The sequence below is a fragment of the Momordica charantia genome (genome assembly GCF_013281855.1).
Source record: "Momordica charantia cultivar OHB3-1 chromosome 5 unlocalized genomic scaffold, Mcharantia_2.0 BLBB01000005.1, whole genome shotgun sequence".
Lineage (NCBI taxonomy): Eukaryota > Viridiplantae > Streptophyta > Magnoliopsida > Cucurbitales > Cucurbitaceae > Momordica > Momordica charantia.
This window is the reverse complement of record NW_028275163.1, coordinates 990,355-1,015,114: the sequence shown is the minus strand read 5'-3', so window position 1 is coordinate 1,015,114 and position 24,760 is coordinate 990,355. Positions and strand designations below refer to the sequence as shown.

General features: G+C 35.9%; 8 protein-coding genes across 11 annotated transcripts; 4 read left to right on the top strand and 4 right to left on the bottom strand.

Annotated features, from left to right (window-relative positions):
* Positions 1-15: 15 nt before the first annotated feature.
* Positions 16-2,793, top strand: LOC111024581 (hydroxyethylthiazole kinase family protein). The gene is made up of 3 exons (XM_022302296.2): positions 16-586; positions 989-1,406; positions 1,868-2,793. Exons 1-2 carry the CDS (start codon positions 134-136, stop codon positions 1,376-1,378), a joined length of 843 nt encoding a protein of 280 aa, XP_022157988.1. The 5' UTR covers positions 16-133; the 3' UTR covers positions 1,379-1,406; positions 1,868-2,793.
* Positions 1,744-2,603, bottom strand: LOC111024582 (dirigent protein 18). Its single transcript, XM_022302297.2, has one exon. The coding sequence runs from the start codon at positions 2,601-2,603 to the stop codon at positions 1,848-1,850; it is 756 nt and encodes a 251-aa protein (XP_022157989.1). The 3' UTR covers positions 1,744-1,847.
* Positions 2,794-3,922: 1,129 nt separating the features above from the next.
* On the bottom strand, positions 3,923-8,665 carry LOC111024556 (Serinc-domain containing serine and sphingolipid biosynthesis protein). The gene is made up of 13 exons (XM_022302263.2): positions 8,374-8,665; positions 7,931-8,136; positions 7,596-7,672; positions 7,113-7,272; positions 6,860-6,884; positions 6,552-6,641; positions 6,279-6,450; positions 6,055-6,128; positions 5,873-5,942; positions 5,594-5,665; positions 4,907-5,040; positions 4,547-4,620; positions 3,923-4,163 (listed from the first exon to the last, which is right to left on the bottom strand). The coding sequence occupies exons 2-13, from the start codon at positions 8,133-8,135 to the stop codon at positions 4,069-4,071; spliced, it is 1,248 nt and encodes a 415-aa protein (XP_022157955.1). The 5' UTR covers position 8,136; positions 8,374-8,665; the 3' UTR covers positions 3,923-4,068.
* Positions 8,666-11,167: 2,502 nt separating this feature from the next.
* Positions 11,168-14,381, top strand: ING1 (RING/FYVE/PHD zinc finger superfamily protein). 3 transcript variants are annotated; one of them, XM_022302269.2, is made up of 7 exons: positions 11,168-11,328; positions 11,863-11,934; positions 12,248-12,435; positions 12,924-12,987; positions 13,124-13,220; positions 13,603-13,762; positions 13,852-14,381. In XM_022302269.2, exons 1-7 carry the CDS (start codon positions 11,301-11,303, stop codon positions 13,960-13,962), a joined length of 720 nt encoding a protein of 239 aa, XP_022157961.1. In that variant the 5' UTR covers positions 11,168-11,300; the 3' UTR covers positions 13,963-14,381. The 3 variants fall into 3 exon arrangements, with proteins under 3 accessions (XP_022157961.1, XP_087980644.1, XP_087980645.1); XM_088124518.1 differs by having other exon boundaries at positions 11,170-11,370; XM_088124519.1 differs by lacking the exon at positions 11,863-11,934 and having other exon boundaries at positions 11,170-11,328.
* A 283-nt stretch (positions 14,382-14,664) lies between these two features.
* LOC111024557 (uncharacterized) lies at positions 14,665-18,109 on the bottom strand. 2 transcript variants are annotated; one of them, XM_022302266.2, is made up of 4 exons: positions 17,119-18,090; positions 16,374-16,478; positions 16,099-16,155; positions 14,665-15,416 (listed from the first exon to the last, which is right to left on the bottom strand). In XM_022302266.2, exons 1-4 carry the CDS (start codon positions 17,449-17,451, stop codon positions 15,096-15,098), a joined length of 816 nt encoding a protein of 271 aa, XP_022157958.1. In that variant the 5' UTR covers positions 17,452-18,090; the 3' UTR covers positions 14,665-15,095. The 2 variants fall into 2 exon arrangements, with proteins under 2 accessions (XP_022157958.1, XP_022157960.1); XM_022302268.2 differs by lacking the exon at positions 16,374-16,478 and having other exon boundaries at positions 17,119-18,109.
* Positions 18,110-18,336: 227 nt separating this feature from the next.
* On the bottom strand, positions 18,337-19,454 carry LOC148211123 (putative glutathione S-transferase). The gene is made up of 2 exons (XM_088124520.1): positions 19,039-19,454; positions 18,337-18,962 (listed from the first exon to the last, which is right to left on the bottom strand). Exons 1-2 carry the CDS (start codon positions 19,345-19,347, stop codon positions 18,585-18,587), a joined length of 687 nt encoding a protein of 228 aa, XP_087980646.1. The 5' UTR covers positions 19,348-19,454; the 3' UTR covers positions 18,337-18,584.
* A 1,006-nt stretch (positions 19,455-20,460) lies between these two features.
* LOC111024555 (glutathione transferase GST 23) lies at positions 20,461-21,533 on the top strand. Its single transcript, XM_022302262.2, has 2 exons — positions 20,461-20,893; positions 20,976-21,533. Exons 1-2 carry the CDS (start codon positions 20,582-20,584, stop codon positions 21,345-21,347), a joined length of 684 nt encoding a protein of 227 aa, XP_022157954.1. The 5' UTR covers positions 20,461-20,581; the 3' UTR covers positions 21,348-21,533.
* Positions 21,534-21,656: 123 nt separating this feature from the next.
* LOC111024577 (putative glutathione S-transferase) lies at positions 21,657-24,263 on the top strand. Its single transcript, XM_022302289.2, has 2 exons — positions 21,657-23,311; positions 23,800-24,263. Exons 1-2 carry the CDS (start codon positions 23,018-23,020, stop codon positions 24,244-24,246), a joined length of 741 nt encoding a protein of 246 aa, XP_022157981.1. The 5' UTR covers positions 21,657-23,017; the 3' UTR covers positions 24,247-24,263.
* Positions 24,264-24,760: the final 497 nt, after the last annotated feature.

Here is a 24,760-nt window from a genome sequence, read left to right as displayed (position 1 = left end):
AAAAGAAGAATGAAAATTACATACAGTCAATCAATATCCATGAATTTTTCATTTATTGAAAAAAAATATATTGAAATTGAAACGAAGGCGACAAAATCCAATTCAAGACGAGAGAGAGGAGAATCTACGGGCGATGAATTCGAAGGAAAACGAAGACGAAGCGCAGCGACGGCGGTGGGGAGCAAGAGCGTGGGCGACACTCGCCGCCGTGCGAAGCCGTTCGCCGCTCATCCAATGCATCACGAACTTCGTTTCAATGGATTTGATGGCCAATACTCTCCTCTCCGCCGGTGCATCGCCGGCCATGCTTCATTCAGTCGAGGAGTTGCCGGACTTCACTCCCAACGCCGATGCCCTCTGTATTAATGTCGGCACGCTTTCCGCTGCCTGGTTGCCAGCCATGAAGGTCGCCGCTGAACTGGCGTCCAAGGCCGGGAAGCCCTGGGTTCTCGATCCGGTGGCGGCCGGAGCTTCTAAGTTCCGGTTGATGGCTTGTCTGGAGCTTTTGAATCTGAAGCCCACCGTTGTTAGAGGGAATGGGTCTGAAATAATCGCGTTGTCTAAAGCTTCTACTGAGCCAAGTATGGTAAGATGCAATTTTATACTGCAAATGATATCATTATGAACGATTGCTTCCTCTTCTTTTCTTTCGAACTTCTTCATGCAAAGTTGGAAGCTAGAAGTTCAATCTTAGGGTTTGTTTGTTCTATTGGTGTAAGATATAGTTTTCGTTTTAATATGCCTAAGAGTGTCTGAACTTTATCTTACGAAAAGTTGAGCTTGGGAATCCCAATGGATGAATTCAAGATATATGCTCGAGTTACAATGGAAGTAAAAAACAGGGTCCCCTTTCATAATTGGGGTATCGTAGCCCTAATCCTTCATGAAATCGAGAATCTAAGTGACAAATCAGTTCAATAATGTAGAACCTTAGCTGTAGAAGTTCATCGTTACTATTACTTAGCCTAAACTTTATTACAATTTTAAGGGCGTAGACAGCTGCCATCAGTCAATGGATGCTGTAGAAGCTGCTAAATCATTAGCTCAAACCAGTGGAGCCATAGTAGCAGTATCGGGAGCCGTGGACATAGTTACAGACGGGGAACAAGTTATTGGCGCTCATAATGGAGTGGCCATGATGCAAAAGATTACGGCAACAGGATGTTCTGTAACAGCCCTTATTGCTGCCTTCCTTGCCGTTGATCAACTTCATGCTTTGGAAGCAACAGCTTCAGCATTGTCAATATTTGGAATTGCAGGCGAGATGGGAATGGATTTGGCAAAGGGCCCTGCCTCTCTACGAACTCATTTGATTGATTCACTACATGAGCTCGACGAAGCAGCTATAATCTCGCAAGTTAAGATCACCAGCTTGTGATTAAATTTTGGAGGCGTTTTTATGTATGGTATGTTCAATAACTACTTTTAAACCTTCTTGAGTTTGTACAGTGCTTTACTGTCTAATAATGTTGAAAAGGTTGGCTAGCCTAAACTTCATTTGTTTGTTCATTCGTATTTTATACTTTTCGATGAAGTTTATAGCTCTTGTTAACCTTGTTATTTTGTTTCCTTCTCTTGATATCTTCTTTTTACTGTGTTTATGACCTTGTATGTTTTATGTATATCATGAGGCCGTCTCATTAATCACATTGGACGAGTGGAGTGAATTCCCTTTTAAATTTTATCATCAAATCCAACATAGTTCACTCTTGGTATGAGCACAACAGATTTACAACAGAGAAATATATAAACTATAAAACTCGGTTACATTTCATAGACGTTACAAACCATGATTGCATTTATCACCACACATATATTGCATTGTTCTTTGTTCACCATACTGGTTTTCAGTAGCTTAGATGTACAGCGATCCTCAGCAATGTCTCTGCTCCATCTGTGACGTGCTGGCCCGGAGGAATGAGTGACCGCACCTCTGCAATGCCACGTGCGTGCTTGAACTTGCCAGTTCCTCCAGTCACTGACAAATGTGATGAGGGGCTACCGATCCTGTATACTCCGTAGAAGTTGAGGCTGTCACCATATTCTCCTCCTTCAACCATGGCTGTAAATGCCATCATCTGCATAGTCCCATCAGCTGAACTAGCTACATACACCCCTTGTGCCTTGCCAATCGATTGTGAGCCCAACTCCGGGGCGGTGGTCAAGATGTCATCAATGACAGTAATTGTTCCAAAGCCTAGTCCCAACCCATCAGGTCCCAGTTGGGTCTGAGGGGCATTTTGTAAGTTGGGATTTCCAGCAAAAGCGGTGCCAGACAAGCCAGTCCCTAGAGGGATCCCATTGATGCCATTAACAGTAGGGAGAGCACCATTGGCATTTGGAATTGCTACACCACCGTCTGGGGGGAGGAAACCTATAGGTGTTGCAAAGGGTACTTGACCAGTGTATATGTTCCCCAGCAGGCCAGTAATCGGCCTGGCGGTTGGGCTGCCACCGCCGAGAATGTCGTGCATGTAAAATTCAAGGATCGGCTCATGCCCCCCAGCATTGGCAGTGACAGCTGCAGACTTAGACGCCATAAAATGCACCACGAAGATTGCCATTCCTGCAAGGAAGACGGGAAAAGACGGTTGCCTGAACATGTTGCAAAGTAGGATGAAGAACTTCTCTTGCCTGTAGAACTCTAGAGGATTGTAATTCTTGTGGTGATATGCAAATGGGTATGAACTCTACTCTTTATACAGTGCTGAAAATATTAGATCACTTTGGATTTTGGAGTGGGTATGAACCACCAAAAAAATGGTGAAGTTGTTGATTCTGTTCTTGATGAAATGCATGCTTTCTTCCATCAGATCAAATTGACTAGATTTTCTTGTCACTAATTGGAGCCATAATAGCAGGTCCACTCAAGGAATTAGCTCTGGCCATTATTTTCAGAAGTTTCATAGTTGAGTAGGTAGACTACACTGTGTGAAAATAGTTGTTTTGTTGTGCAGTGTGGAGGGTATAACCAAACCAAATACATCTAGTAAGATATAAATTTTATCATATAATTTGGTAGTTGAATTTTCAGTGATATATATATTTAATATCCGCGAGTCAGAGTTTCATCCGACCTTACAACATTTTGTGTCAAAAAATGCATAGAAATTAATTTTTAAGGTAGATTGTCATCATGGGATTTGAATTCATTCCCTCCCACTTTACTTTAGTCCCTTCGGACTAGTGAACTACTAATGATATATTTAACTTGTTCCACTTTAATTTTTCTTTTAATTGTCGAGAATATCAACTTATTTTCTTTGTAGAAGTAAAAAAAAAAAAAAAAAAAAACTTACTTTCTTTGTAATTTAAAATTTTTATGAAATATTGAATAATACTTTTTTTTTCTTTGAGCAGGATACTATTTCATGTTAATAAACAACTATTTTATTTCATGTTATAAACTAATAATATGTTATAAATTATAAATTATATAATATTGTAAAATAATAATTATATAGAAGGATGTTAATATTTTAGATTTCACTAAATATTTAATTGGTGATTACCATTAATTTACAAATATATTATTAAATATACCTTGAACACTTTTTTAAATTGAGATTCAATTTCCAAATCGTTACCAAATATGTATTATTATTACAACTTTGTTTTTTTATTAAATATGTTCTTTTCAGATTTATATTTTTAGATAGTCACCTAAAAACACTAAAAAGTTTTCAAACAAATCGAAGGATGATTGTTTAAAAGTTTGTCTCGAACCTCTAATCTTTATGGAAGTTTTCTTAATCAATTGAGTTATATTTACCTGACTATTAAAATATACTCTATTTGTGACCTTTATTAATTTGGTTTTGTTATTAAAAAAAAAATATTAAACATTAAAAATGGCAGGCCTTACATAATTATTAATTAGTTACTTCAAAACATGGGTTTCTCTAGTTCAACACAGTAAAGGGATCTGTTGAATCTTGTGACACTTTTTCCATTTCTCATCTTAAAAGAATAACAATGACAGGAAATAATTTTTTTTTTTTATAAAAGGGGAAAAAATGGGATGGAGATGAATGAGAATACGGAAAGAAAATCTTCCAAAATTCAAAGTCAAGCAATTGATGAATCATTTGCTTCCTGCACAGTTTGTTCTTCATGATCCCTGACCTTTGCCTGTCTCACCACTGGAGAAATCAATGTCCACACTGCATAACCAAAATGCAGAACAACAAGAGAACAATTGGGTTACAGTTAGGCGGTCGTCCCGTGAAATTAGTCGAGATGTGTGCAAGCTAAACCAAACTTTAACGAAAAAAATTTCATAAATAGTTGGGGATTATTAACGGCTCCATCTTTTTATTTTTTCTTTCATTTGGGGGACGGTAACTTCGACATTTCTTCTCGTTGGAGGTGAGTTTAGAAATCATTAGATCTGAACTTCTGACCTTCGGAACAAAAATCATGTGCTTGTGAATAACTTTTTCAAATTACCTTATCAGAACTCTAAACAGTTCTTAAATCTGTTCTGCTAAACTATGTATCAACTAATTGACACAATAAATAGCGTTTTGAATGGGACTATACTTACAGTATATTGTGGCTGCAAACCATTCATTAACGATTTTAACCCATGTACTTGCCCATCCAACATCCATGCTCCACCTAAACATTTCACAACTGTATAAGAGCTTCAAACTTGAAAGACCATGACAATCACATAAATTAGGAGAGGGATAGGGGGTGTACCTCGGCTCAGTTCATACCAATTCACTAATTTGGAAGAGAATTGAAATCCAACAAAAAGTTCTAAGAATACATCAGACCAGCCAAATCAAACAAAGTATTCTCAGTTTGGTTCATTTTCATATTTCTTTCTGTGGTTTAAATTTACACTCCTAGACCAGAGAGATGAGTTTTAGGAACAGCAACATTGATTTAGTTTTCTTACTTTGTGGCTGAGTTGTTGAGGTTCCAGCTGATGAAGAGCATTGCAAAGTACATGGCCCCTAAGGAGAATATGAGATGGAAAAAACCATACTTGTAGCGAATATCGTCTACCTCTTTCACCTTGTCCTTGCGAAACTGCTCGGTACCGAAATGGACATCAGTTGCCAACAAAGAAAGAATCAAAAGAAGAAGAAGAAGAAGAAGAAGAAAGTCAGTGTTATGGTAAATTTTGGTTTTAACTTGAGAAAAGGGCAGTCTATGGTGACTTCAAATATTTCCACTCTGTTCTGTTACTGTTTTATGCTAAGATTTATGAAGTACAATATAGTTCCAACAAAGTATGTTAGTGGTGCCAAGAAAGTTATACTTTAGCGGTTGGGTCAGTTTGATAATGATTTTATTTTTAGTTCTCAAGTTGTAAACAATATGGTAGTTTACTAACAGTTTCTTTGTTTATTATTAAAATATTAGCAAAATCTCAAAAAGAAAAACTAGTTTCTCAAAACTGCTTTTCTTGGTTTTAAAAATTTGGCTATGGTTTTAAGAAAAGTAGATTACAAAACCAAAAAAATTCTAAGCAAGTTATTTTTTAAAAGAAAATCACAAAACAAAATTGTTATCAAACAAACACTCAATTTGTTATTTTTTAACACGATAAAGCTTTTAGATAGGCAGTCGAGAGAGTAACCTGAAATGATTGTGAATCAATACCAGTTGAGAAGGTTGCCATGACAACAGCACATATTGCAATTAGAAAGCTCTACAAGAACACAACAGACAAACCAGAAATATCAGTTAGGGAGATCAGGATATCCTAAAAAGAAACAACTTTTCTTGATCTTCAACATTTTCGAACTCGTTTTGAAGCACTACAGCCATGATTGAATATATATTAAATTCATTTTTGAGTGAAGAAACCAAATGAAATAACAAGTATGAAAGTAAAAGATAGGCTGCAAATTCTCACAAGAATTGTGATCCAATCGCTATTCCCGCTCTCTTGTTTCCGTGCACTGCATTTATCTGTCGCAGGTTCACTGTAAAGCAATCCACTAGGATTAGAAAGATCACAATCTTATGCAATCCGGCTGCAGGTTCATCATGCAGCTTCAAAGCAGCAAGCCAATAACACAGTGTTAAATCCCAAACCTTCGAATGGCAGACCAGCAGAGGAAGACGACGTATGAAGCCATGATACCAGATGACAACAGACCTCTATTGACCTGACTTTTAAAGTTCCAAACAAAAATCTTTAACCGGTAAGTCAAATCTTTCATTTGAAATAAAAAACTGCCCATAAACTGTGATAATTTAGCTGAATATGAATAAGATTCTTAGTTCGAACAAAAAAAAGGTGATTTCGAGGAGCATACCTTTGAATGTAAAGATACGACCATCATCACAATTAGCAGAATCAAAGTCCAAGAGATGAAGAATATATTAAGAACACATCTCACTTTTGGAACATACAAGGAGTACATTAAGCCAACCCCACAGAAAGAAGCTATGTAAAAAATCGTCGATGTGAATAATCCAAGGGAGCAGCTGTAGGATATGAATGAAATTAATGTGAAATTGGTGTTATATTGCTGTTTATATCATCAATTCAAGGTTTCCGCATAGCTGTACGTTACTAGAAAACATACCTCTGCTTTGTCTTCTCATCAGGCATCCAGTACTTGTTCCACCATGAGATAAACTGGATAACACTTACCAATTGCAGGAGGAGAAATATCCTATTGATGAAAAGAAAACAAAAGGCATCCATATTTTCAATTAAGAAATAATCATATAGAATTAGCAAGTTCATCTTAATCTATAAATGCATGGTCTTCCTCGAATGCCTAGTCTCCATGTTACTAGCATATAATGTGAGAAATAAAGATACAGAAACTATGTCAATTGTTTCGAGAGATTTAGCTAGAAACGGTAGATGCAGGATCTGAATACTTACCCTGCGCCTACACGAGCAAGTTCACCTGTAACAGGAAAAGATCCTCTTTAGCTAATATCATTTGAGCAAAATGCAATCATTTTTCAGTTCAGTTCTTCAGTAAATGGTGAAGTATCGACCATTATAGGGATCACTGCAATTTTTTTTAAAGAGGCTTGCATAGAATGGTCAGGGCAAGAATCTTTGCTGTGTTAAGGATAAATATTGAGAATGAGCGTTCCGGAAAATTGGATGCTGAACAAATGGAACATACCATATAATTGAATAAGAGCAGGAGGGAAGAAGAAAGGAACCACCATTGAAACAATAAACACAATGAACTTCAAGCTCCACCATCTAGAATGCCAGGCATTTCGAGGTTCGTGTAATTTTCTTGTTCTGGATGTAGATAGAAACATCAGAAAGAAAAATATCTGAACTTGTTGTAAAGGATTTGGTCCTTAAAGGATAAAAAGGTAAGGAATAAGGAAGGAGCAGTTCAGTTCTCTAATGAAGAGCTGCGGTCATAAACCATAAGTTCGTTTTTTTTTTTTTTTAATTCACAGTGTTCGAATGAAGAATAAGTTCCACGTTGGCTGAGACATGTCAACTCCATTGTTCTAGTTACAATGTAACAATGCAAGGAACTCACTGCATAGGAAAGACCATTTTTCCTCTTTTCCAGAAAAAATAAGCCCACCTTAAGAGAGGGAAAATAATTATTCTAATCTTTAATATGATGGGAAAAAAAAGATACAAAACATCCTAAGCTCACGCGAAGAACTCCGAGCGTGTGAAAACAATCCTGTCCTCCTGCTCCACATGACTTAAGATCTGTAGAGACATTTGTTTACCAAAAGGAAAAACCATAAGCCATAGTTGCTTATTCTTCCAGTCGAAATAGACCAGTACGATTTACTGAAAGCAATGCACGAAAGAAAAGATTATGAATGGCATGTATACTTCAATCAATACTTCTGAATCAGAACATCCACAAACTTGTTAGCTTCAATATCTTCTTTTCAGTAATTTGTAATGATGTAGAAGATGTAAAAGAAATAGTCTGGAAAGAGGAACAAAAAGCTCTCTTACAATGTAGCTGAGGTATAGTCCTTTGCCCATAATCTCGAATAAACCAAGCAACTAGATTTGTTGACAGGAAGATAATGCCATACATGTAGCGAACTTGCAATGACTTATTCTTTTCACTAGCATAATCAACATTTGAAGTTTCCCAGGAAACAAACTCAGAGTTTCCTTGTCTCCTATGTACTCTATCTTCACCCCCTTGACTCATTCTGCAATGTCAAACAGAAAGATGGCTACTAATTCCGTCTCAATCAAAACCTCCAGCATCAGAGAAAAATATAACGAATTTTCCATTTTTCTTCTTAAATGTGAGAACAAAGTCAAATCTTATTTCGCAACCCCCAGCAGTAGAAAAGAAGAAGAATAAGAAACAAATTGGAGATGAACAAATTCGAGGTGCTAAGCAGAAAGAGGAAGAATGCATATGGTAAAATTAAGAAACTCACATTTCCTCTCCCTGCTACACTTCTGCTTGATGCTTCCACTGCATATCATGCAGCTCATACAAAGCTGCAGGCTTTTAAAAATGCTGGAACTAAGAAGAAAGCAACCAAGTAATGAAGCAGGCAGTGTACTGAGAAGACGGGCAAACAAAAAGGGAGAACGATATCTTACAAAAAGATTTGATCCTAGCCATTGGATTTTGAAGGGGCTCATTTGGAAAATTGTTTTTAAGAACTACAATCCTAAGACTTGTAAAAATTAATATTATTATGCATATTGATATCATTTTTTACATTTTCATATTTTTGGGAGGAATTATAGCTTCATTTTATCAAAAAAAACAAGTCATTTATGAGAACAAAAAGGAAAACAAGGATAAAGAAACAACTTTAATAGTTATTTAATATGTTTTCACTTAATCTTTCTTCTTTTTTAGAAGCCCTTAATTTTCTAGGCTATATTTCAGACATTCAAAATCTTGTCTTTGGAAAACAATCATTGTTTGATATCATTATTTTATTGCATAGTTCAAACCAACCAAATATTGAATATATCTTTTAAACAAGTCTATATTTTTAAAAGGTTAATAATTAAAATTCTAAAAACACAATCCAAAAACACTTGGGTTGTTCGCTTATAAAAAAAATCTTATGGTGTAGGAGCTTTTCACAAGTTACAAGTACAACATTTCTCAATGACTATGCATTATTTTATTTCTACTTTTGGCCTACTTTTTTGACCTTTTTCCCCGACAGCTCATTATCTTTGAGTTCTCTTTTCTAACATCTTCTAGTAACAGATTTCTTGAATGAGATGATAATTGAATGAGCATATTTCCATAAACAACTCTCCTTCTTTCCATCTGTTCACACTGAGGAAAAACCAAAGAAGCTGCCATAATGAGGAGATATTGTCACATGAATTAGGAAGCTATCTCACCAGATTCTAATGGACAAAGTCCTTTTCCAATGAACAAGAACTCACCTCATTTTGCAGCACAAGAAACAGCATTGCCAAGCTCATGATTTTCCCTGTGGCAATGAAAAAAACCTTTCAGCACTTTTCCTTTCAACTTTGAAATTCATATTATCAATCACATTAGTCTTACCAAACCATCGCATTAGAATAGTGAACAAGATTTTCCCTTGAAGAAGACATACTATTTAGCTCATTGACCAGTATTCATCAATATCAAAAGCATGCTGTTTGAGCCCAAAGTACATGGTCCATTCAAGTTCAAGAAAAGTCACTTTCCTTCATCTTTCATTCGAAATTTATGTCGTTGATTCATCGTAAAATCAACCCGAATCCGATCAATGCTTTACCAGCTTGGCCCTTTCATCAAACAGCTAGTAAGCAAAAAGTTCAGCCTGCCGTTCTAACTGATAATCTCTATGAAAAATGAGATTTGAGCTCATGGAACGTAATTGGTTTGGTTTGATTTCTGTAAATAAGTTGTTCCAAAAAAGAGTGACCCCATTGATTTCTCTTGTGTTTTCTAATATAAAACCAAGTCCATAAGGAAACTAATAAATTTGAAAGATTGAAAAAAAAAAGATGTAAGATTCAATATGAAGGTAATGGACAAACAAGGCAATGACAACTTATTTTTTGACTAAACTACATTACCTGAAATCCTCCCCAACTTTCCTGAAGCGTGTAGGCCTGCTTTTATATAAAAATTATTTCTTTTTTCTCTCTAGAACGTTGGCCAAGGTTAATGGCTTGGCGCCTCTCCTATATACTAATTCAAAATACTATGGCATTAGCATCACCGTCTATTAATTCCAAATTAATTATTAATATGAAGACAAAATGCTTTCTATTGAGCTTTTATTAGTCTTAATTTGATTTTGATCTATGTATATACTTTTTAAAGTTTCATCATCATTCATGCTAAAGAGTTATCAAATGTCTAGAATAGGAAGAAAAAAAAAGAGTCAAAATGTACATTTAATTTGACTAATATCAATTAAGTCGGTAGATAATATTCTGCAGTTCAATCCTAGAACATGCGTGAAAATTAAAGTCCCATTTATATATTATTGGTTAGAGGCAGGTCTCAATTACCTCTAAACTAAATTCAAGTTCGCAGTCTTGAAATAAATATTAATATATGCGGTTTTTTACATATATTAATACAATATAATAAGATCCTAATTGATGATTATGTCTAGGTAATATCTTTATTGATAAGATTGGGTTGGTGAAATAATTGTGGGGAAATATGAACATGCCATATGAAATTGTTAACGGATTAGGTTGGCAAAAGTTTGGTAGGAATTCATGCATGGCATGGCTGAAGTAAGAGTTAGAACCAATTAAAAACAAAATTATATTTTTTAATGGGTAGTTTTTTCTTTTAAATATTTGCAAATATGTATTTTTTGTCAAAATAATTTCAAAAAATGTTTTTTTTTAAATATCTGTTAAATTCACAAAATTTTCAAAACGATAAACATTAACTTTTTTTTTTTACAACAAATATGTTTAATTTTATATGACATTACCTTTATCTTGATTCAGAGTTATCATTAATTTATTTAGACATTAATTAGTAATTATACCGATCTATCTATATTATAATTTTGCAATTTTTGCAATTTTTTTTTTGTTAGCTACAATTTTTTTCAAATATTTGATCTAAATTATGCAATTTCTCCTATATATGTGTGTGTGTGAGGGCTTTGGTATTGGGCCTTGGCTGAGTGGGTCGGAGGAGCGTTAGCCCAGCCCAACACTAAAAAGTTATAGAAGAATTCTGAAGGGCAAATCCGTCAATTAGTATAAAACCGTTCGAGTTCTAGGGCTTGGTGGTCGTTGCATCAATGGCGGGAAGATTCGGGGATGGGAAATCCGCCAAAATTCACTGACATATTTTTTCCTTTTCCGGATTTAAAACCATTGAATTCACCACAATTTTCCTCACATGTCTTTCCTCGAAGAATTTCAAGCCAGTACGTTCTGTCATCTCGCCTCTTTTCTTTTGCTGCAATTACGTAGGTTTGATTAGCGTTCAAACCCTATTTAGATTTTCTGTTAGTCGTTAATTGCTGTAATCTGTTCAAGCTTTACAATTTTCTCTTCCTTGTTTCTTTCGCTTTCAGTATATTAGTATATTTAACCTGGACGTTGAACATATCTGTTTTCTCTCTTTCTTTTTATCCGTTCAATTTGTACTGATATTTTTTTGCTATTATATCGTGATGTGCCCTGTTCTTGCTCTTTAGTCACTGCTTTCTTTCCTGTTTTTAGAATTGTAATCTTTCTGTAGTTTTCTGTATGCGCATGATGTTGAAAATTTTCATTTTTTCGCCCTCTGAGAAAACTGATTTAGAAAAAGTTAACGATAAGGTTACAGTGATATGAAAAAGTAAATAGAGGAGAAAAAATATCAAAGAGTCGAAAGCAACTATCATTCAAATGGGTCGCCCAGAGCCCAACCTATTCAGTTTTTGTATTTTACATCTTCATTTTGTACTTTTCCACAGACCTGGAATCATTACCCAACATTATTCAAAAGAAGTATGCTTTGCTGCGTGATCTAGATCAAAGTTTGCAAGGTATGCTTCTTCTTTCAATCGTCAACATAGAATTAGTTTTTTACAATGGCTGCAGTACTTTATTATTCTTTTCTCTCTCTTTTTCCTTTTTGGTTTTTCTTTCTTTGTTTTTTTCGTTTTTGTGGATGTTGCCAATGTTGGATGGACATGGAAATACCCCAAGATTGTGAGCGTCTTTAAGCTCATCTTGACTGATGTTTAGAAAATAAAAGTAAATTTGATGGCATCCTTGTCATTGTTATTATACTCTATGGTTTTACATCTGTTTTCCTCTGTCGACTTTTCAATAGCATTGCTATTTCTGTGAATACAGGGCTAGTTAAACAGAATGAGCAACGCTGTGAACAAGAAATCGAGGATATTAAGCGGGGAGTTAAATGTGGAAACATTACTCCTGATACTTCACTTATCAGATTCTCTGATGAAGCACTTGATGAGCAGAAACATAGCATTAGAATTGCCGATGAAAAGGTTGCCCTTGCTGTTCAGGCATATGATTTGGTATGTGGAAGTTCAGGGGAACTTGTTTTAGTGGTGTTAATTTTTTCCATTTTGTACGAATCAACTGTGTGGGTGGCTTTGAACTGAGGCTCCCTCCACTTTACTATAACAATCAGGACACTAATCGTCTGCTTCGCATGATTCAAATCAATATAAGAAAAGGAAAAAAATAGTTTACTGTTGTACAAAATGCAAGTAGGGTGTACCATGTATAATGCATGTACTGAGGGCTTTTAAAATTATTGCACTTATGCCCTTATCCCTTCAAACATGCTTGGAGAAACTCGTCTTGATGAAGTTCATGTTTACCGTTGTCACCACTCATACATACCCCTATTGTACCATTAGCACAACTTCGAAGAACTTTTTTTTTATTATCTAGAACTATCGATGTTCTTATGCTTTCCTTTTTTGTTTGGCCAGAAAGGGACAGACCCTTCTCGTTGTTTATATTCTTACCTACTCTGTTTATGATTACTGTGCTTCAGGTAGATACCCACATACAACAGCTTGACCAGTATTTGAAGAATTTCGATGAAAAGCTTCGACATGGTATCACATACATTTCCACCTTTGGTGTTCTTAATTCTAAGGGTCCTATGTGCTCCTGTGCATATGGAATATAATTGCATTTCTCCTTTCAGTTTGGGTCCAACTCTCATCTTCTATATATCATGGTTATTTGCAGAAAGAGAAAGTGCTGCTGCAACTGGGTTACCAGCTTCAAGTGTGGATGGTAGCACAAAATCTGGAAGGGGAATGGAAGGTGGTAGAGGGCGTAAAAAGTATGATAATTTTCTAGATACTTGCATATTTGTATTATATATCACATGATTAATGTTGAAACTAATAACTGACAAAAGATACCAATGGCCCTTAATATTTGAGATGAATTAGGAACTAGTAGTGCTATAGGAACATCTTTTTGATATAAAGAATGAGGAAAACCTCATGTAATTGGCCTTCTTATTAATTCCTTTTTATATGGACCATCAATTTTAGACACCAATATTCCTCATTAACCCTTTGTGTTTCCCTTTTTTTTTTTATTTTGTTTCAGTGCCTTCTATTTTCCCTGAAATTGTAGCTTAGTAACAGAAACATTTATTGTATGCATGTTGGCAAGAGATTGAGGAAATCATCTATAACAAGAACTGTTTTCTACAGAACACGTCGTGGCCAGGCTGCGGCTGCTGCAGGAGAATTATCAACTGCTGCAACTCCCACAGGAATGGAACTAGAATTACCCGTTGATCCAAATGAACCAACTTACTGTCTTTGCAACCAAGTTAGTTACGGCGAGATGGTTGCCTGTGACAACCCAAACGTATGTGCCAAATCTTTTCCCTCTCCAGTTCAATTTTCTCTTTTGGTGTTTTGAGCCTTAAAGCTGAGCCAGTCTCCCCTTCCATACAGTGCAAGATCGAATGGTTCCATTTCGGCTGCGTTGGTCTCAAAGAACAGCCAAAAGGAAAATGGTACTGTTCAGATTGTGCTGGCTCGAAAAATCGCCGAAAAGGCAGATAATACAGGTACCAGATCAGGAGTCTGCCTGCTGCCTCAATTTATATGAAAGCTTCTGCAGATCCTGCTCAGTTAGTCCTTAAATTACTTGCAATCATTGTAAATACTGTTTTTTGGTTTAATGCTGTCTGTTTTTAGTGGCCACAAAAGTTTGGTAATTGTGGAATATCTATTAGGCAGTATAGCTCCAAATCATTAGCCTAATAAGCCCCCTTTTCCCCCTTCCCTCATCCCAGTAGGGTTGATCAAGTTTCTGCCAGAAAATGTACAACTCGTGAGGTTTGAAGTGGGCTTTAGAACCATTGGAGTAACCCAATAATTTTATTTGTGTCCAACGGTTATTCCTTCTCCGTAATTTGTTAATTAAGATAAATATTTATATGAAATACTAAATCTTTTAATTGAATGAGATTTATCTTGTATTTGAATTTCCTACCTTTAGTATGGATTCAAATTTTTCAAAATTATTTCCCATATTCAAATGTATTTCCGTGCAGCAGCCATTCGAATTTTTCCCATAATTCTCCCCCCATTCCACGATTCGATACAGATTTGGGGATTCCACGATTTGGGAGTTTTTTTTATTTATGATTCCATATTTCCTTTGAAGGGTTAATCGTAGGATTTTTTTTTAATAAAATATATACATACATGAGTAATTTGGTAATTTAAAAATATATTTATTTCTCAACCGACCAAAAACAATTGACCAAAAGTGTAAATTTTGTAGATATTAGACATTTACGTGTACTCGACCCTTTGATATTAGTACAGTAGTAGATGCTGATAGTATACAAATGATGTTTTTTGTGCGTTACAGAAGCACCCACCACCACCGGTGACCAAGTTATCGGCAAGGGGAAGTGCGAAGAGCGAGAGAAAAGGCATGGCAGAGCAGCGCCTCCATGCCAACAAATTTTTGACCGGAGACAACATGGGCACCGTCGATTTGGTGTTCGGAATTCTTCAACAATTCCCACTTAGTTAAAACAAAAAAATACAACTCCTATAACTTCCAAAAGATTCTATATCTATACACTGGAAAGACCAAACAAGCATCTCCATAAACACCAGTTTGGCTAATTCCACTCAACAGAAGAAACTAACTAATTTGATTGGATCGCGTTCTCTCAATATTAAAGTGGCCCTGTCCCGCCATCCTTGTCAGCATCGGCGATGCTCGAGTATGAGGCGAGCTGATTCGACAGCTTCCAGCTCCAATCTTCGTTCCTTGACACTAACATTCTTGGCCATCTGTTTATCCTCACGTAGTGTTCTCTGATCTTACCATCATCACCAGCAAAACTGGTAACAACGGAAAAGCAGCATTCATGGCCACCCCATACTCTGTCATCAGGATCTGCAGTTTGGCTCCCGTCGGGATGGAAATAACGGCGCATGAGAGGGCGGCTGCCTTGCCAGTACGGATCAAGATCTCGCCAGTATACAGGAGCTTCCTGAGGGAACAAATATTTTATGAATCAAATTTGCCCCATCAGAGAGGTGCCTTCAAGATTTGGATGTGGATCTTTTTTCAGTTGCACATTAACTTGAGATTCACTTGCAGGAAGCTAGAGCATAATATGTTATTGAACCATGCAATTGTACTAGTAAAAAGGTACTCAGGCACCAGACACTTTTTGAGATATTCCTCTAAGTCACTACTATGACTATCAAAATTGTCAGCATAGACATTATTCAAACAAAAGTGCCTCTGCTTCCGAGATGTTACAAATCGTTTTTGCACATGTAAGATGGTCAATAACATAACCACTATCATGGCCATTAAAATTGTGAGCATCATTCATGAAATTCGTATTTCCAAAACATCCATCACCAGCCATCAATAGTTTGTGTGCAACTAAATACGAGGAAAAAGTTAGATGTAGATAGCGTGAATCTTTTTAAGATGCCTAAAAGTGGAGTAGAAAAGATTGACAACACATTCATGTCAGTTACAAACTTACAAACAAAAGGAGTTCAAATGTTTAGAATCAGATTTGATCAATCATAAAACATTAATATAATTTCATCGAGCTAATTTATGACTTCAATATGCTTCTCTGCTAAACCAGGTCCATGATATCAAGTTCAATACGTGATGGTGCTTATTATTTGCTGCATAAAAGAACAGCTTACCTTATTGAAGTGAAATTGCCAAGCATGATCACACAAGTCCTCCCTCATAATGCGAGTCTGAAATAAGAAATTTAACCCATTAAAATGATATCCAAATAATACATGCTGCTCAATATCCCATGTTTAGGAGTACACATGTTTTCTATATAATTCACGACGAGAATCAGTAGATGCACTTGGTCATCCCAACTGAGTTCACATAACCATACATGGAGTTACATATATCAGAGCGCACACTTCCTGCAACTATAGTTTGAGGGTGGAGGGAGACTAACACGTTTGCCATCCATGACGGATAATGAATAGGCAGCCAGGTACGGTAGACCTTGGATGTACGCCAATCTAGGAATATGTGCTTTCCCAAGCCACAGTTCCACGCACTATGAGGAAATACAATAAACTTGCTTACCAAATGTTCGATTATACAGTAAAGAATGTAAGAAAGTGCTTTCTAAAAGCACTTCTCCCAAAGTAATTTTGGAGAAGTGCTTATCTTCAAACACTTAAAATGTTCCTATTGTTTTTTAGAATTTTCAAATTATTTTTATTATCTAGCAAACATTACAAAAGTTATTTTCTTTAATGGTCTAAAACTACTTTTACCCGACTCCCAAAATCATTCCAACTCATTCTAAAAGAAGGGAATGGATTGGATATAAAATTTTCAACAACCGGAGAAACAATTGAAATGAATGAGAGAAATCCAGCTAGTCTACTAACTGCAATTAGTGATGGTCCATCAATGTAGGAAAGGCTGAATCAGCAGATTAAGACGCAGGCTACATAAATTTAAGATTAAAATCCGCAATGGGGGAAACTATATGCATAAGATAAAACAGAATTGAAAACCACAGAATCCCAGGACTCCAACGAATGAAACGAACTTCAAAACGCAAAAACGAGTGACTCAATTTTCAAAGGGCGAACAATTACTAGAATTAACAAAAGATGAAATATCGAAATCCGGTTTCAGAGAATCGAACCAAAACATCAGTAAATTAATGCAGTGAAGATCCTTACCTTCGAACTCCATAAACGATCACTGGAAGCGACGGCATACCAGGAGCGAGAGACGAGGAGAGAGAGTGCCACGCTGCGTGCGTCAACGTAGCCCAGTATCGCCATCAACAGATCAGGACCTAACACCTGCAGAGGATCTTGGAGAAGGACATTTTCGCTTCCATTTTCTAGTCTCCGTTCATCTGAGACATTCTCCGGCTTCTTCTTCTTCCTTGTTTTCCAATGCGCTCCGCCTCCGAGCCCGTCGGTCTGCACCATAAATTCGAAGCTCGAGGGCCAAGAGGGGTTTGTGGAGAAGGTTTTTGGAGAGGATGAGCAATCGGCGATTACCATGGCGAATTTGATGGTTCGTAATCTTTATCTCGCCGCCATTGCTGAGGGGAAGGCGGTTGGAACTTGGAATTGAAGCTTTCGAGACTGGTCCCATTTCTCCACCTTTTAAAATATCTTCAGATTTTTCTTATTATTTTTATACTTTGCTAATAAATACTTTATTGGCTAAAACTTTTCACTTCTAGATTTGTTTTCTTTTGATATTTCTAAATATTTTATTTTGATTCTAAGCTCTTAGACTTTCTATATATAATTTTTTTTTAAACAATGGACTTTCTACATTAATCTCAGACTTCGCGTGGGAATTTTAATTTTAACGTTTACTGTACAAAATTTAGACGAGAATATCATCGGTTACATTATGAAATTAGTCCATGAAACTCGTGGCTTGAATTTAGTTATAATTTGATGATTATGATTTTACAAATTTCAATTTTTATCTCTATAATTTTGTTAAATTTAACCTATAATTCTTGTGTTTTACTATATTTTCAATATGTAACATTTTTTTCCTCAATTTTTGACAATTATTTGGTGCATTATAATTTGTTCATTAATTTCACGACTTAGGGTAAAAGTTGATAGAGAATATCATTAGTTCCAAATGGGTAAAGATGACCTAGATAATTTGTGAAATATAATCAAATTAAAAGTTTTAAAATCACAGAAGTTAAATTTTTTCTTGTTAATATATATCATAAACTCTATCATTTATTTAAAAAATAAAGATTGTCCTTGGTTTTTATAGACATTTAAAAAATACTCATTGAACAAATATTTATTAACTTTTTAATAGAAAGTTGACGTGATAGAATATATAACGATGTGATATATTTTACTTGAAGTTTAGAGGTTACGGCATTTTTTTTTTTTTTTGAGTTATAATACGTGGGTATGGAAAATCCAACTGACATTACTACAATCAACAGAAAATATGTGTTTTTTTAAGCCACGTTTACTCAAACGACTAGATAATTTTTTTTTTTTTAATACAATATGTGGAGGTGGGAGTTTATGGTAATTTGAGTTATTTTTGCTTTGAAATGTTAAAAGTTAAATTTAATTATTGGATTTGGAGAAGCGAAGCAGCAAAGAAAAATGAAGAGAAATGAGGATTCCGGACGGTTTTGTTTCTATTCAGCAGTAGGTGCAGATTGCAGCAATTGGTCCTTCCGACGCCTGAAAGCCGCCGCCATCAGGTTCCGATCCGGCAGGTTATCTCTGATCACCGCCGCTTCCCTGAAATTTTTGGCCCAAGCATTCAGCCGTGGGAACTCGCCGGCCTCCATAATTTTCTCTCCCGCCGCTTCTTCGATCAATCCCAACCAGTGCGCAATCCCGCCGAACGCCAAGTCCGCCATTCCGATCTCATCTCCGCCGAAGAACTTCCTCTCGCCGCCGCCGCCCAATCCCCGTTCCTCGACGGCCCTCAGCATCTCCATGCTCTGCTTCTTCGCCTCCTCTCGCTCTTCCTCACTCGTCGCACGGAAGAGCCTGAAGATCGCAGGGCCCTAAAATCAAATGTTAAAATTAGGGCTCAATTACGATTTTACTCATCCAAATTTCAAATTCGATTTCAATTCGTACCTTCTCCTCCATGAATTTGATCCAGAATCTCGCGGTGGCTCTGTCGAGAGGGTCGGAAGGCAGGAGCGGCTTCTGCGGCCAAGTCTCGTCGATGTACTCGAGGATCACCATGGATTCGCAGATTGGCTTTCCGGCATGGACGAGCACGGGAATCTTCTTGTGGACGGGATTGTAGTGCAGGAGCAGAGGGCTTTTGTCGGCGAGATTCTCTTCTACGTATTCGTATGGGATGTTCTTAAGCTTGAGAGCCCAAATGACTCTGTAACTGAAGGGGCTTGGCCAAGTTCCATGAAGCTTCAGCTCTGCCATCTTCAATGGAGGATTGATTGGTAGAGTTTGAAGTTTGAGTACTGAGGAAACCGGTTTTTGTAGTGTTCTGTTGAGTGGAGTGGACTTTTCTTGGGTTCCAAGACATGAAAACTCCAACGCACCAGCTTACGTTGGAGGCGATTTATTTATTTAGTGACATTGTCAAACCTCCAACGCACCCGCTTACGTAATCGAGGTACGCTGGACAAGGAGTCCTAGAACTCAACATTAATATTCAAACTTTAAATACTATTATTGTCTTTTTAATTTTGATTTAAGTTATCCCACTATATCAATTTTGGGAAAAAAAATCGATTTAAGTTTATTTTGCTTTTTGTATTTTCAAAACATGTATTTTAATTCATGTATTCTTAATTTTTATTCATTTCAGTCTCCATATATTTAAGGTATCTATTATGATGTAGCCATCAATTTTTATTTATCTCATTTCTTTCCAAATAATGAAACTTCACCCACTAACTTTTAAAATTGTATCCAGGAAACTTCTATGTATAAATTTGTATTTAAAATTTTATATATGTGGACATTATAAATTTCCCCAAATGCGGGTTCATCCTAGAAATTTCTTACCGAACGATTGAATTGGAATTTAGGATAACTCATTAAAAATAATATAAAATTAACGGTCTCTGAGGGAAAGAAATGCTGCCTAATTCAAAAATAATATAAATTTAATAAATTTTCTATTTACAAATGTCATGTCAAGCTTTCACTAACTGAATTTTAATTCTAATATGTTTTAAAATTATTTTATAAAGATGAAGCATCAAATAGTTATTTATTTTTTGAAATTTAAGGATCAAATATGAACTTATTCCCAAACTTAAATATTTTACTTAATAAATAAAGATAAAACTTGGTCGCTCAAAACTTTGTCCTCACTACTATCAAATATTTGACAATTCATTATTTTTTAAAAAATATTTTTATTTTTATACTTTACTCTCTTAATGGTGGCAAGAGAAGCCATGCATAAATAAATTTTTTCCTTAATTTATCGACATTGTCAAACCTCAAAACGTAGGAGCTTACGTACGCGATTAGGGTTCGCCTTCCAAGGAGTCAACAAGTCAAAATCCAAATTAGTTTTGTCGAAGAGAATTCGACAACTGCGAGCTTGCCGGACAAGAAATCCCACCGATTCACCGCACTATTAAACCATTTCGCGAGCAATGAAAGCTTCATCACACACTGCAATCAAATCCAATTAACAATGGCGGATCAGGTGAAGCTTCATGGAACTTGGCCGAGCCCTTTCAGTTACAGAGTAATTTGGGCTCTGAAGCTGAAGGACATACCGTACGAGTACGTAGAAGAGAATCTCGCCGACAAAAGCCCTCTTCTCCTGCAGTACAATCCCGTCCACAAGAAGATTCCAGTGCTCGTCCATGGCGGAAAACCAGTCTGCGAATCCATGATTATCCTCGAGTACATCGACGAGACATGGCCGCACAAACCGCTCCTGCCTTCCGATCCTTTCGAGAGAGCCACCGCTCGGTTCTGGATCAAATTTATTGAAGATAAGGTACTTCTTCGTCATTCCCGCTCCTGATTTTATTTTCTTTCCTTTGGTTAAATTACAAGCGGCGTAAGCTATGATTTGGTAGGGCTCCGCGATTTGGGCAGTTTTTCTGGCGGAAGGGGAAGAGGAGAAGGAAAAGGCGAGGAAATCGGCCCTGGAAGTGCTGCAAACAGTGGAAGAACAGGGACTCGGCGTCGTCGGCGGCAAGAAATTCTTCGGCGGCGACGAGATTAACATGGTGGATTTGGCGTTCGGGTGGTTTGCGCGGTGGCTGCCGGTGGTCGAAGAGGTGGTGGATGTGAAATTACTGGAACCGAATGCATTCCCTCGCCTCCATGCTTGGACGGAGAACTTCCGGAACGCCGCCGTGATCCGGGAGAATCTCCCCGATCACGACCAGATGGTGCCGCGGTTCAAGGCCCGGAGGGAGCAGCTCCTGCAAACTCTGAAGAAATAATCGTGAGGATGAAGATCGTAAATCCGTGGGGTTCGATTTCCTCCGTTTTAGGGCTTTTTTCTTTCGGTTGCAGAGTTCGTCTGTGATTCTGTTTTTTGTTTATCTTCCTTTCGCCGGTTGTGTTTGTATTTTTATTTTCATGCACCCTTAATGTAAAATAAATCCATAATAAATATAATATATATATATAGTGTGTGTGTGTGTGTGTGTATTATTAATTTATTACGTAGTTTTGTTTAACTGACATAAATTGTTTTTGAGAGATTTTTTAGGTATTTACATAAATAACATATGTATTTTCAAAAGTAACAAAATAAAAAAGTAAAAATGTTACAAAAATGGTATTTTCTAAGTCCAGTTCTAGATAGAAAAAAAAAAGTTTTGATATTTTTAAATATACATTAAATCTATGTTATAGGGTGAAACTTCTCTCTTTTTAAAATACAGAATTACAACAATAGCCAACAAGATCGAACTTTTTGCTCTTCCTACTTTTTTCACTAAATTATACTTTCTTTTTATTTGGCTGCAAGAAACAATTTTAGAAATAAATCATTTCTAAAAAACATGCTACACTTAACTTTTGGGTCCAATAAATAGGTACAATAATGTCTAACACAATAATATTTATCAATTTTTCACTATTTAGGTGTTGACGATTATCTATTTTTTACTCCTATTAATTTTTTCGAGGTAGAAGAGAGATGCAAAAAGAAAATAGATGTCATATTTTTCAAAATATAGAAGAAGGTGTCAAATTTTGAGCGGTGGTCAAATAGTCACCATCTAAGTATTGTTAAGTAGTTATATGATTCAGTGAGCTTTTATCTATATTGGTTGGGAAGGCGTTTGATAATAATTTATTATTTAATAAAAAAGAAAAAAATAGTAAAATACAATATTGTACTTAAAAATAATAATAATGCAACATCATAACTGGTGGACAATAGAACCATATATCAAGATTAAGATAATGCTAATGCTAATGACTTCACTAATAATTTTGTGGAAAAGTAGGTGTGAACTGCTACTAAAAAAAGGAAAAAAGAAAAAAAGAACCTTCTAACTTGAATAATGAATATAATTGCTAATGTATTTTATTTTCGACTAAAAGGTCGTGAGTTTATATCCACACCTCCATATATTTTGCATTAGAAAAATGTGAATTAACCAACTTTAATCTTCGAGTCAGTATATATTTAGTACTTGAATTTGCATATATTAAGTAAAAAATCACGTTAAAGAAAGTTGTTATTTTTAAAAACTTTCATAAATATATTCAAAGTTATAAATTGTTAAAAGTTAAAACTAGTTAATATAATATATTATAAATTATATAATAACATAAAATAATTATTCTACAAAATTTGTAACAAACAGTTAATAATATTTTAAGTTAGAACTAAATGTTAGATGCTAGTTATCATTACTCTTATTCTATATTACTAAACATATTTCTAACAATAATTTTAAAAATATTGGAAGTTTTCCGCTCATCTCTTCTTTTCATTGATTGGTGGTCGCCTCTACGCACTAAAGTCAAAAGTCGAACTACTCAATTAAATCAACATTGATAAAGTCAAAGTCAAAAGTCTTCCAATATAATTGGCAATTTATATAAAAAATATCCCTTTGAAAATTACATCACAAGAACTTCTGAAACGCCTACGATGGGTGAAGTGAAGCTCCATGGCAGCTGGTCGAGTCCTTCCACTTACGGAGTCATATGGGCTCTGTCCCTCAAAGGCATACCCTACGAATTTGTTGAACGAGATCTCACCAACAAAACTCCTTTGCTCCTCCACGAGAAGGTCCCGATGCTCGTCCATGGCGGAAAACCGATTTTCGAGTCCGATGTTATCCTTGAATACATTGACGAGACATGGATGCAAAATCCCCTACTCCCCACCCATCCACTCGACAGAGGTGCTGCTCGATCTTGGATTCGATTTATTCAAAATAAGGTAATCACAACGTTAGAAAAGTTAGATTGTGAGCTCATGACTTCCCATTTAGTGTGTACGTCTACTGAGTAGAAATCAGCCCATTAATCTTAACGGTTACGGAAAACACTATGATTTATATGGTTAGAGTCTTAATGCACTATGTTGCATGAGCCTCCTGTTCCCATCAAACAGAGATCAATATTGTATAGTTGAGGAAGACCACGAACAACAACGGGTCAATCCTATCTAATGTTTCTAGCCAATTCTAATCTTTTTTATAGGTTTGAGTTTTCTTTCCGGATTAAATTAATTATTATGATTGTTTTTGAATTATATGATATTTATTCTAGAATAATCATGAATTGATATTTCTTTAAATTTTCCATCACATCCTCCCATAATCTTTACTCTTGTTTCACGATTAGGACGATTACCATTTTATTCGTCTTAGATTACCATTTTATTCGTCTTAGATTTAAGAATTAAGATTTTAACATTTTCATCAGAGGTCGGTAGTGTGGAAAATGTTATGTTATGAAGGGGAAGAACAGAAGAAGGCAAAGCGAGAGATCTTAGAGATGCTGCAAATCTTAGAAGAGCAAGGAATCGGCGAGGGGAAGTTCTTCAATGGTGAAAAAATCGGGATCGTGGATTTGGCGTATGGAGTGTTGGTAGAGTGGTTGGGAGTGATAGAAGACGTGACCAGCGAGAAAGTAATGGAAGCCAATTCGTTTCCTCAGCTGCATGCTTGGAGCATGGCTTTCATGGAAGCTCCAACGATTAGAGAGAATCGTCCCAATCGAGAGTGGATGGTGATGACTTTCAAACATTTGAGAGAGCATCTTTTAAAGAAACCTAGGTCGTCGGAGGTGAGTTTAAAGGATGGCATTTTGTTTTGTGAGCTCTTCCAATGTGTGTTAGATCTCATTTCTTTGCTTTGTAACTCTCTATGAAGATTTTTTATTTAGGACAAAACTTATCAATTGAATTTAATGTTTTTTATCTCGAAATTTAATTATGTCGTGTAGCTTACGTCATGGATTCCTATAATCGCGATTCATTACATTCTAAATTGAGTAACAACAGCATAGGATTTGAATTAAAGACTTTATGATAAATGATATTACAAGACTTAAAGATTCTTAACACTACACCATCTCAATTAAACTTTTAATTTATGGATTTGAAAAAAAGCAACAATGTGGATTCTTAGAAACAAAAAAAAAAAAAGAACTAAACAAATATTTTAAAAATAACTAAGATTTAGAATAACAATTAAAAACTACAAATTGTTGCAAATTATTTAAGTCCAAACTTAACTAGCACGTATTCATTTAGTGGCCCACCAAGGCAAAAAAGTCAAGAGTAGTTGAAAAGTCAAAGTCAACGAAATTTTATACAATTCCCTCTAATTAAAATTCAAAGAAACTTGCCGTGTAAGAAAAAAGAGTCCCAAACACACGAATA

Bases quoted from the DNA above. Each gene is read 5' to 3' on its own strand.
- LOC111024581 (XM_022302296.2), top strand. From the start codon at position 134: ATGAATTCGAAGGAAAACGAAGACGAAGCGCAGCGACGGCGGTGGGGA. The intron at 587-988 runs GTAAGATGCAAT...TACAATTTTAAG, and splicing joins CTTCTACTGAGCCAAGTATG to GGCGTAGACAGCTGCCATCA.
- LOC111024582 (XM_022302297.2), bottom strand. From the start codon at position 2,603: ATGTTCAGGCAACCGTCTTTTCCCGTCTTCCTTGCAGGAATGGCAATC.
- LOC111024556 (XM_022302263.2), bottom strand. From the start codon at position 8,135: ATGAGTCAAGGGGGTGAAGATAGAGTACATAGGAGACAAGGAAACTCT. The intron at 7,273-7,595 runs GTATCTTTTTTT...CAACAAGTTCAG, and splicing joins GCGTGAGCTTAGGATGTTTT to ATATTTTTCTTTCTGATGTT. The intron at 4,164-4,546 runs GTAAGTATAGTC...TTGGTTATGCAG, and splicing joins GTTTGCAGCCACAATATACT to TGTGGACATTGATTTCTCCA.
- ING1 (XM_088124518.1), top strand. From the start codon at position 11,301: ATGTCTTTCCTCGAAGAATTTCAAGCCAGTACGTTCTGTCATCTCGCC. The intron at 11,935-12,247 runs GTATGCTTCTTC...CTGTGAATACAG, and splicing joins TCTAGATCAAAGTTTGCAAG to GGCTAGTTAAACAGAATGAG. The intron at 12,988-13,123 runs GTATCACATACA...GGTTATTTGCAG, and splicing joins CGATGAAAAGCTTCGACATG to AAAGAGAAAGTGCTGCTGCA.
- LOC111024557 (XM_022302266.2), bottom strand. From the start codon at position 17,451: ATGGTAATCGCCGATTGCTCATCCTCTCCAAAAACCTTCTCCACAAAC. The intron at 16,479-17,118 runs GTAAGGATCTTC...ATTTCCTCATAG, and splicing joins ATCGTTTATGGAGTTCGAAG to TGCGTGGAACTGTGGCTTGG. The intron at 16,156-16,373 runs GTTAGTCTCCCT...TTCTTATTTCAG, and splicing joins CCGTCATGGATGGCAAACGT to ACTCGCATTATGAGGGAGGA.
- LOC148211123 (XM_088124520.1), bottom strand. From the start codon at position 19,347: ATGGCAGAGCTGAAGCTTCATGGAACTTGGCCAAGCCCCTTCAGTTAC. The intron at 18,963-19,038 runs GTACGAATTGAA...ATTTGATTTTAG, and splicing joins TCAAATTCATGGAGGAGAAG to GGCCCTGCGATCTTCAGGCT.
- LOC111024555 (XM_022302262.2), top strand. From the start codon at position 20,582: ATGGCGGATCAGGTGAAGCTTCATGGAACTTGGCCGAGCCCTTTCAGT. The intron at 20,894-20,975 runs GTACTTCTTCGT...ATGATTTGGTAG, and splicing joins TCAAATTTATTGAAGATAAG to GGCTCCGCGATTTGGGCAGT.
- LOC111024577 (XM_022302289.2), top strand. From the start codon at position 23,018: ATGGGTGAAGTGAAGCTCCATGGCAGCTGGTCGAGTCCTTCCACTTAC. The intron at 23,312-23,799 runs GTAATCACAACG...CATTTTCATCAG, and splicing joins TTCGATTTATTCAAAATAAG to AGGTCGGTAGTGTGGAAAAT.